This window comes from Carcharhinus amblyrhynchos, chromosome 5 (genome assembly GCF_965287045.1).
Source record: "Carcharhinus amblyrhynchos chromosome 5, sCarAmb.v2.hapA, whole genome shotgun sequence".
NCBI classification, from domain to species: domain Eukaryota; kingdom Metazoa; phylum Chordata; class Chondrichthyes; order Carcharhiniformes; family Carcharhinidae; genus Carcharhinus; species Carcharhinus amblyrhynchos.
In genome coordinates this window covers 99,773,598-99,784,682 of record NC_137328.1, presented here as the reverse complement: position 1 = coordinate 99,784,682, position 11,085 = coordinate 99,773,598, and the positions used below count along the sequence as shown (strand labels likewise).

General features: G+C 41.9%; 1 protein-coding gene across 1 annotated transcript; it reads right to left on the bottom strand.

The window, feature by feature from the left end:
- Positions 1-1,458: 1,458 nt before the first annotated feature.
- On the bottom strand, positions 1,459-10,793 carry LOC145343483 (proteinase-activated receptor 1-like). The gene is made up of 2 exons (XM_080189727.1): positions 10,652-10,793; positions 1,459-4,367 (listed from the first exon to the last, which is right to left on the bottom strand). The coding sequence occupies exons 1-2, from the start codon at positions 10,716-10,718 to the stop codon at positions 3,214-3,216; spliced, it is 1,221 nt and encodes a 406-aa protein (XP_080045853.1). The 5' UTR covers positions 10,719-10,793; the 3' UTR covers positions 1,459-3,213.
- Positions 10,794-11,085: the final 292 nt, after the last annotated feature.

Below are 11,085 nucleotides of genomic sequence, written 5' to 3'. Positions count from 1 at the left end.
TGCCTTAAGGTTTACAGGATACCTTAAACCTGTGCCCCCTGGTAATTGAATCTTCCACCCTGGGAAAAAGCTTCTGACTATCCATGCTGTCCATGCTGTCATAATCTTTTAGACTTCTATTAGGTTGTCCCTCAAACTCTGTCACTCCAGTGAGAACAAACCAAGTTTCTCCAACCTGTCTTGATAGCTAATGCCCTCTGTACCAGGCAACATCCTGGTAAATCTTTTCTGTACCCTCTCCAAAGCCTCCACATCTTTTCTGGTAGTGTGACCACCAGAATTGAACACTATATTCCAACTGTGGCCTAACTAAGATTCTATAAAGCTGCAAGATGACTTGCCAGTTTTTAAACTCAATGCCCCGGCCAATGAAGGCAAGCATGCCATATGCCTTTTTGACTACCTTCTCCACATGAGTTGCCACTTTCAGTGATCTGTGTGCCTGTACATCCAAATCCTTTGCCTAAAAATACTCTTAAGGGTTCTGTCATTTACTGTGTATTTCCTATCTGTATTAGACCTTCCAAAATGCATTATCTCACATTTGTCCAGATTAAACTCCATCTGCTTTCTCTCCACCCAAGTCTCCAACTGATCTATATCCTGCTGTATCCTCTGATGGTCCTCATCGTTATCTGCAAATTCACCAATCTTTGTGTCATCCACAAACTTACTAATCATGTCAATAGCGTATTTCTTTTTTCAGCAATTATCATTTACTTTGCTGCAGATAGCATGGATTTAACAGCACAGGAATTCATCTCAGGCAATTTTATCATGTAAATAAACAAAACACAATTACTTTTCCAATTTGGAATTAACATGGATTGATTTCATGTTTTTATTTTATGAACTACACCTCTTAATATGATCAAATATTACATCACAACAAATTATAAATAAATACAAAAATGGATACAAAGATGTTGGAAAGAGCAAGTGAGGAAAAATTTACAAGAGCAAAAAGAGTGAACATTTCAGGTTAATGGCCTTTCATCAGAACAAATCACTTTTTTTTACAGAAACAGAGGTATTCTGGCCAAGTTTTAACCGTAATGTTATTGAGACAATGGTCTATGATACACATGTACTTTGTTCCATTTAGACAAGGTGTTTTATTGTTACCTTTTAACAGTTTGGGAAAATAACAACCAAGAAACAGAACATAAAATGGCAATTTCTCCCACGGTGGCACAATGGTTAGCACTGCTGCCTCATAGCGCCAGAGACCGATTCCAACCTTGAGTGACTGGACTTTGCACATTCTCCCTATGTCTGTGTGAGTTTCCTCTGGGTACTCTGGTCTCCTCTCACACTCCAAAGATGTACAGGTTAGGTGGATTGGCTATGCTAAATTGCCCCCTACTGTCCCAAAATGAATAGGGTAGGATTAGTGGGGTAAATATGTGGGATTGCAGGTATAGGGTGGGGGGGAGGTGTGGAGGTGGTGGCCCTGGATGAATTGTTCTATCAGAGAGTCGGTACAGACTCAATGGCTTCCTTTTGCTCTGTGGGGATACTATGATTTGCTCCAAATCAGTCTCAACTCCAATAATGTACTTTCTCATCACTATAGAAGTGTCTTTTTTTTTGCTTTTCATAAGCTGTAAAAAATTTTGGTACAACTGAATTCTCAATCTTTAGGTGTGCATTGTCAGATTCTGTGGCACAGAATTCTGGCAGGCTATATCTGTTTTATATTTTCCATGAAGGGCAGCACGGTGGCACAGTGATTAGCATTGCTGCCTCACAGCTCCAGGGACCCGGGTTCGTTTCCTGGCTTGGGTCACTGTCTGTGTGGAGTTTGGATGTTCTCCCAGTGTCTGCATGGGTTTCCTCCTGGTACTCTGGTTTCCTCCCACAGTGCAAAGCTGTGCAGTTTAGGTGTATTGGCCATGCTAAATTGCCCCATAGTGTTCCGGGATATGTAGGTTAGAGGGATTAGCGGGGTAAATATGAGGAGTTATGGGGATAAGGCCTAGGCGGGATTGTGGTAATAGCAGACCCGATGGGCTGAGTGGCCTTCTTCTGCACTGTAGGGTTTCTATGATTCTATGAAGAGCCTTTGTAAATGTCACTTGGTGTGTTCTACAGCAGATACAAAGGCGTCCTAAATTGGTTCTGAGTAAATACAATACAGGGTAAGTTTGATTGATAAAATGAAAGAAAGGATTTGTCCTCAGCATTATTTAAAGTCAGTTACTTTTACAGTTTATGAACTGACAAGTGAATTATGACTGGTGTGAATCAAAACTTCAAATGGGAGGCAGATTAAGAACATGCAGCAGAATGGAATTTATTTGACCAGGGTGTTTAACGAAGTAACCAGTGATGAGTGATGAGCAACTCAGACACTTTGGACACAAAGGGAGCGCGTGGCTCTCAAGGTCAATGTTGTGTGTAATCGACAAGCACCTCACTTCACTTGCCCTTGTTTTGCGTGCATTTCACTTCAGTCGTGGAGAATTCTAGAACCATAGATTCAAGAACTTTTTTATGCAGAGGGTATTGAGTGTCTGGAATTCGCTGCCCGAGTTAGTGGTGGAGTCAGAGACAGCAAACTCTTTAAAAAAGTACCTGTATCTGCCCATTTAGTGCTGTAAGCCAAAGAGCTAAGCACTGGGTGCAGGAAGGTGGGATTAGAAAGGGCATATGGGTGCCCTCGGGCTGGCATGGACAAGATGGGTCGAATGGTCTCCTGCACTGTAACCATATGGTTCATACTGATAGGAAAAAAACCACGCAGACTAAAATTGGTGGAATGTGGTAACCCTGCGCATGGGCAACAGGCAACATAATGTCTTGTGGGCCGCATTCAGAACCCAGAGGGCATGTGGCCCCCCCAGGCCACAGGTTGCCCACCACTGCACTTAACTGTGGCTGTACATCCTACTGTTCTCAAGATAACCATTTAATAGCAGTTAATGGCACTTGTGGTATGTTTGCAATTCAAGGGTTAACATGTCCATAACTTCAGCATTGGAATTATTGTTAATACTGTGAGCTGATCGTACATAGGTCTAAACTTACACAAGTGAAACCCAAACTTGCACAGCGATTGTTACAAATACCACAAAATGAAGATTACGACTTGATCACAGAACAAAGAAGAACAATACAAACTAATCTGATCTTTGTTAGCTAGCTAATGCTATCCCTGAGTAGACCAAATCTATCATACTTTGTAACATTATTGAAACGATCCCCAAGAACCTATACTTTCTGTGACATTAACAACTTTCTGTAGATGCAATGATTGGGAGTTAAAGTTGCTAATTTCTTGTTCGTCTCTTTTATCTGACTACTATTAACCTTCCTAGAATAAAGATTTTGTAACTTGCTCTTGAAGGCTGATGAGCTGTAATAATAAACCAAAGGGTCAAGGCAACAGCTCACACTGCCAGTGCACACACTGATCATATAAACAAAATAGAGAGAGTCACTTGGTGCATCAACTGAAAGATAGTGTATGAGCAAAATAATGTTAGACGGTGCAAAGCAAACAACAAACACAGCAAGCACAATTCCAGCCAGAAACAAAGCTCGCCTCTTTCCACACTGCTCTGTCTGATTTGCTGAATGAAGGGTTGAGATAATACATATGTAGCAGACCGAGGTCACAAGCAGGGGAATAACAAAGAGCAGAAAACACAAAGCGGGGAAATAGTAACTGGAATAGTTTTGTAACGTCGAGAGGGGTAGCACATCGTGGCAGGTTATAATGTCCAGCTGAGAGACATACACCGTTTGCTCTGTAAGGCAAAGTGGCACAGCACCGCCGATAGCTGCAAGCCACGAGACAAGGCAAAACACAATCGTACGTCCCCGGGTTCTCCAAAGGGCAGATCGTATTGGATAGACCACAGCGAGAAAACGGCTGATACTTATACACATCATCAGCAGCACTGAACAGTACATGTAAGCATAAAAACCACCAGTAACTAATCGACACAGCAAGGAGCCAAACCCCCAGTTATTACCAGAAAAATGGTAGGCGATTTTCAGAGGCAGCAACAGCACAAACAACAAATCTGCTGTTGCCAAATTCATCATGTAAATTACCGTCGGCTTTGACAATTGCATTTTAAAGAGGAATATTACGACTGCCAGGAGGTTTAGAGGCAAGCTTACAATAAAAATAAAACTGTAAACAAAAGGAATCACCAAAGTTGTCCAGAAACTCAGTAGGTAATATTTCACTTCCTCAGACACTTCCACTTCAGGCACTGAATGTTCATCGGTTGAACTTTGGAAAGTATTAAATGCTTGTCTTGATGAAGTTGCAGATTTGTTCAGCTGTGAGTGATTGCATATTTTAGAAGCAAAGCTTTTGCGTGAATAACTGACACGGCATCTTGGTTTTGTATCTGAAAGACGCATCATATATGTAATTAATATTTTCTTATCATTCAATGTTATAAACAGAAGCAACAAGTAGAAAGCCACACGGCCCCTTAAACCTGCACGGTGAGATCACGCGTGAGCTTTTACACTGAACTTTTTGTGTCCTACCCATATCCCCTGATTTCCACACTGCCCAAAAATCTATTGCTGTTCTCAGTTTTAGTGATTCTCACTGTCTGAACATCTCTGGGAAAAGGTGCACAACCTTCTGCCTGAATGATAAAGGCAAAATACTACGGATGTTGGGAAACTGAAACAAAAACAGGAAATGCTGGGAAAACTCAGCAGGTCTGACAGTGTCTGTGGTGAGAGAACAGAGCTAACTTTTTGAGTCAGGATGACCCTTCATCAGTTCTGACTTGGCTCTATTCTCTCTCCATGGATGCTGTCAGACCCGCTGAGTTTTTCCAGCTTTTGTTTTGGTTCTGCCTGTAAGCATTTTCTCTCATCTCAGTTCAGTCCTAAATGGCCAAACTCTTATCCTGAGACCAGACCCCCTAGTTTAAGACTCACCAGCCAGGCAAAACATCCCCTCAGCATTGAGACTGTCAAGCCTTTTAAGAATTTGATACATTTCATTGAGCTCACCTCTTACTCTTCTAAGCTCCCGATAAAGGCCCCTTCTAATGAATTGATCATCAGAGGACAGTTTTGTATCTGGTGACCCTTTGAAGCACTCCCTCTAAAGCAAGTACATCCTTCCTTAAGTAAGGAAATGGAAACTGAAACTTTGTAATTGACATCAATCTCTTTACAATTAAACTAACATGAGGTTTGCCTCCTTAATTGCTTGTTGTACCTAGAATGTAAACTTTCAGTGATTCTTGTGCGAGGACCCCTCATCTTTTAGAATCCCAACATTTATTAATCAGTCACCCTTTGAAAATATATTGCTTTTCTATTCTTCCTACCAAAGTTGATAATTTCCCACTTTCCTAATTTATACTCCTGCTGCCACCTTCTTGCTCCAACACTCTTGTGTCTTTTCCTTGCAGCTTATTTTCCCACTTAGATTTCAGCAAACTTGGATATTTGACACTCAATCGTCTCATCCACATTATTGATATAAATAGTACTTTTTTTTATTCATTTGTGGGGCATGGGCATTGCTGGCTGATCAGCATTTATTGCCCATCCCTAGTTGCCCTTGTTCAGAGGGCAACTGAGATTCAGCCACATTGCTGTGGCTCTGGAGTCCCATGTAGGCCAGACCGGGTAAGGATGGCAGATTTCCTTCCCTCAAAGGCATTAGTGAACCAGATGAGTTTTTTTGACAATCGACAATGCTTTCATAGTCATCAGTACATTCCTAATTCCAGGTATTTTTTATTGAATTCAATAGCTTATTGAATGTAGGTGAAACGCAACCGTCTTCCTTTCTGCAAGATGTGACTCCAGTAAATGGAACAGTCTTATTGTCTTCATTTTTGTAAGGGTTCCTTGATGCCACACTGGGTCAAATGCTGCTCGATGAGGTTGTATCTGTTGTATCAGCTGTTTCTGGATATCACACAGAGTGAATTGACCTGGCGGAAGAAAGGCATCTGCAATGCTGGAGACCTTATGAGAAGACCCAGGCTCATCACCTGCGTGGCACTTCAGGCTAAAGTTGGTTGCAAGTGCTTCAGCCTTGTTTTTTGCATTCAGGTGCTGGACTCCACCATCATTGAGGATGGGGATGTTTGTGAAATCTTCTCCTGTTAACCGTAGGGTTACTTAGTTCTGTCCGTAATATCTGTTTCCACTGTTGAGCATGTAGTGATGATTTTACAATTTGAAATTGAATGGGGAGATAATGTGCTGAAGTTCGTGCACTTTCTATCTGAATTTCTAACATGTGGGAGACAAAATGGGGACCGTAATAAGAATAAAATTTATTCTTATTTTTCTTTGTTTTCTTTCGAAATGCTTAATTTTGATTAACTTTTCCATTCTTCTCTTTATCACTAAGATTTTTTTGTATCCATCTATTTATATCTAAATATCTTTTCAACTCCTTCCTTTCTTTCACCTCAGAATCACAGAATTGTTATAACACAGGAGTCCATTTGGCCCATCGCATCGGCACTGGCTCTCCAAATGAGCAACTCAGCTAGTTCCATTTGGAGAGCCAGTGACTGTCTGTGTAGAGTTTGCATGTTCTCCCCGTGTCTGCATGGGTTTCCTCTGGGTGCTCTGGTTTCCTCCCACAATCCAAAGTTGTCCAGGTTGGTTAATTGGCCATGTTAAATTGCCCCTTAGTGTCAGAGGAATTAACAGGGTAAATATGTGGGATATCAGAGTTAGGATCTGGGCAAGTTTGTTGTCGGTGCAGTCTCGATGGGCTGAATGAACTCCTTCTGTACTGCAGGCATTCAATCTATCTACCCTGTCCAGACCCCTCACGATTTTGAATAGCTCTATCAAATCTTCCCTTAGCTTTCCTTTCTCAGGGAAATCATTTCTATTTTTTCCAGTCTGTCTTCATTACTGAAGTCCCTCATCCCTGGGACTATTCTAGCAAACCTTTTCTGCAATCTCCATAATGTTTTCACATCCTTTCTAAAGTCTGGTGCCCAGAAACTGAATGCAATATTCCAGCTATTCTGAACTAGCGACTTATACAAGTTGAATATAACCTCCTTATTCTTGTGCTCTATGCCTCTATTAATAAAGCCCAACCTTTAATGTATTTCAAAGGTTTTGTTCTCCAACCTCTTTTCAAAGGTTTGTTGAATCAGTTTGGCTTAATTCTTAAAAGTGACACCAAATGATGTGCTATAGCAATTCAAAACTAATCCCAGTGTTCCATTCTCTTCCCATATCATCTTCTACTTCCAATATTAATCTGTCCATCCCTTAGAAGAGGCAATAGTCTCCATCACTTTGACAAAGAACTCCATACTTAAACAACTCTCTGCAGAAACAAAACCCTTGATGACCTGACTCCGTTTCTTAGTGATAAGGTTAAATTGATTTTTCTTTATCATTGACTTGCCCCGAAGCGATGGAAATTTCTATTCCCTATTCGCCTCAATAACTTTATAAACCCCTATTAAATCTTCACTTCATCTAATCTGCTTTAGTGACAAAAGTTGCACGTCCTGGTATCTACAATTTACATTGCAACCCTAGATGCTGTGACTTGTAACAGAAAGAAAAAGTAAAGACTTGCACTTTGATTGTATCTTTCCCAATTTCAGAATGTACTTTACAACCAATGAAATACTTTTAAAGTCTCTTTGCACCTTCTTGAAGGCACACATCAGGAGTGTAATGGCTCCATTTGCCTGGATGTCAATCTCTTCACCACTGATGAACAGTGACGGCCGTGTGTGCCATCTACAAGATACACTGCAGCAGCATACCAAGGTTCCTTAGGCAGCATCTTCCAAATGACTAATATCATTCAGAAGACAAGAGCAGCAGATACCCGGGAACACCACCACTTGGAGGTTCCCCTCCAAGTCATTTACTGTCCTAATTTGAAAATAATATTGCCATCTCTTCATTGTTGTTGGGTCAAAATCCTGAAGCTACCTTCCTAACAGCACTGTGAGTGTACCCACACCTCAAGGACTGCAGGGATTCAAGAAGGCAGCTCCCCACCTTCCCAAGGGCAACTAGGCATGGGCAATAAATACTTGTCTAGTTAGTGATGCTCACATCCCATAAACGAATTTTTAAGACGTGTAACCACGATTGTATTGTAGGAAATAAGAAAGCCAATTCATACTTAACAATGGGGTTGCATGGTAGCATAGTGCCTCACAGCGCCAAGGATCCAGGTTCAATTTTAGCCTTGGGCAACTGTGGGGAGTTTGCACATTTTCCCTGTGTCTGTATGTGTTTTCTCCGGGTGCTCCGATTTCTTCACATGATCCAAAGATGTGCAGGTTAGGTGGATTCACTATGCTAAATTGACCCTTAGTGTCCAAGATGTATAGGTTAGGGGGATTGACCATGCTAAATTGCCCCTTCGTGTCCAAGACATATAAGTTAGGGGGATTGACCATGCTAAATTAACCCTTAGTGTCCAAGACGTATAAGTTAGGGGGACTGACCATGCTAAATTAACCCTTAGTGTCCAAGGTGTGTAGGTTAGGGAGATTGGCCATGGTAAATGCACTGGCTTACGAGGTTAGGACAGAGTACCTAGGTAGGGTACTCTTTCAGAGGGTTGTAGGGATTCTATAAAGTCCCACAAATAACAATGTGTTAATAATCAGATCAGCTCCTTTCAAGAATTGATTGAGGAATAAATATTGAGCAGAGCGCCAGGCATAACTCCCTTGCTCTTTTTCAAAATAGGGCCATGAGATTTTTAATGTCCATCTAAGAGAGTGTTGGTTGAATGAATTATTCAGAAGATGGCACCCCTTGCAGTATTACACTGGAGTGTCAGTCTAGATTTTGTGCTCATGTCTCTGAAGTGGGATTTAAACCTACAACAGTCAGCTCAATGAACCTAACACGTACATTTCAATATTTTATTAATTTCTTGCTAGCCACTAATGAAACTTACACAAGAATGTAAAACTCTGCAAAAAACAATGGCAATCGTTGACAGACAATTCATACATGGTGAATAATCACAACCAAACCCTCTTCATGCCAATGCATGGATTATAGGGAGTGGCTGTAATTATCGTATGCAAGGAGAATTATGATTCATCCGTCTATTCTTGGGTGAATGAAATCCATAGAATCGTTACGACACAGAAAGCCATTCGACCCATCAAGTAGGCACCAACTCTCTGAAAGAACATCTTACCTAAGTTCACCCTCTCCCCATCCTGCCCTATCCCCATAACCCTGCACATTTAACATGGCAGCTTTTCGCCCTTTAAATAATAATCCCGCCTACCAAAGTGGATAACCTCACACTTGCTAACATTATACTCCATCTGCCAGGTCCTCGCCCACTCACTCAGCCTATCCAGATCTCTCTGCAGACTTTCCGCACCCTCCATGCAATTCGCTTTTCCACTCATCTTTGTGTCATCAGCAAATTTCGTTTCCCTACACTCAGCCCCCTCCTCCAGATCATCTATGTAAATGGTAAACAGTTGAGGCCCCAGCACCGATCCCTGCAGCACTCCACTAGTCACCAACTGCCAACCAGAATAGTACCCATCTGCTTCCTATTAGACAGCCAATCCTCTATCCATGCTAACACCTTACCCCCAACTCCATGCACCCTAACCTTTTGCAGCAACCTTTTGTGAGGCACCTTATCAAACGCCTTCTGGAAATCTAAAAACACCACATCCACTGGTTCCCCTCTGTCTACCGCACTAATCACATCCTCATAGAAATTCAATAAAATCGTCAAACACGACTTCCCCTTAACGAATCCATGCTGCGTCTGCTCTATCAAACCATTCTTTTCCAGATGCCTCGCTATTTCTTCTTTGATGATGAATTCTAGCGTTTTCCCAACTACAGACATTAAACTAACTGGCCTGTAATTCCCTGCCTTTTGTCTGCTACCTTTTTTAAACAGCGGCGTAACATTCGCCGTTTTCCAACCTTGCGGCAGTTGCCCGGAATCCAGCGAATTTTGGTAAATAATTACTAAGGTATCCACTATCACCTCTGCCATCTCGTTCAGAACCCTAGGATGCATTCCATCCGGTCCTGGGGACTTGTCCACCATCAGTCCCATTAGTCTATCAAGCACTACCTCTCTAGTGACAGTAATCGCATTCAGGACCTCATCTCCTACCATCCTTCTATCTTTAATATTCGGCAAGATATTTGCGTCCTCCTCTGTGAAGACCAACACAAAAAACTTATTTAAAGCCTCAGCCATTTCCTCATCACCCATCGCTAAATCCCCCCTCTTGTCCTCCAAGGGTCCAACATTCACTCTAGCCAGCCTCTTCTTCTTTATACATTTGTAAAAACTTTTACTTTTTTTTATACTTAGAGCTAGTTTAGCTTCATACTCTATCTTTCCTTTCTTTATCACCTTCTTAGTCATTCTTTGTTGTTTTCTAAATCTTTCCCAATCTTCTAATCGCCCACTATTTTTAGCCGCTCTGAACGCATCAGCTTTCAATTTAATATTGTCCGTTATTTCCTTCGATAACCACGGCTGATTATCTCTATCTCCCTACCTCCCTCATCCTCCAGCCCTTATCTCCCCCATCATTTAGCCTCTATTTCCTGCTCCTCCAGTGCCTATCTCCCCCTCCTCCAGTCCTTATCTCCCCCTCCTCCAGTTCCTATCTCACCTGCCCTCACCCCTTAAATGATTTCTTACCATTTTTGACAGCAGAGATTATAGGAAGCAGCGCGATCCACAACACAAGCTGAATTTTCCAATCCATTCTGGTGAATTCTACTCCACAATCCCGTTCCAGTTCAGCTGTTTATTGAGTCGCAGATGGATAGAAGCAGCTACCGCCCACAGGACCTCTTCTACACTGAGATCAGTGACTCCAGTTTTGGGAACTTCATCAAACGAGTTCCGCTTGATTGTTTCCTGAATCCGATCTCTTGGCGGATACAGACAGTGCCTGGAGGCAGGGATCGTGTAGGTGTTGCAATGAATCTTCTTAAAGGGACCATGTCTTTCCCACTATTCCACCCCATATTGTGACGAATGTTCTTGAAGGGACCGTGTCTTTCCCACTGAACCATCCCATATTGTGCTCCTAAAGGAATAGCACACAAAAGCACGTTTTCTTTCTTTAT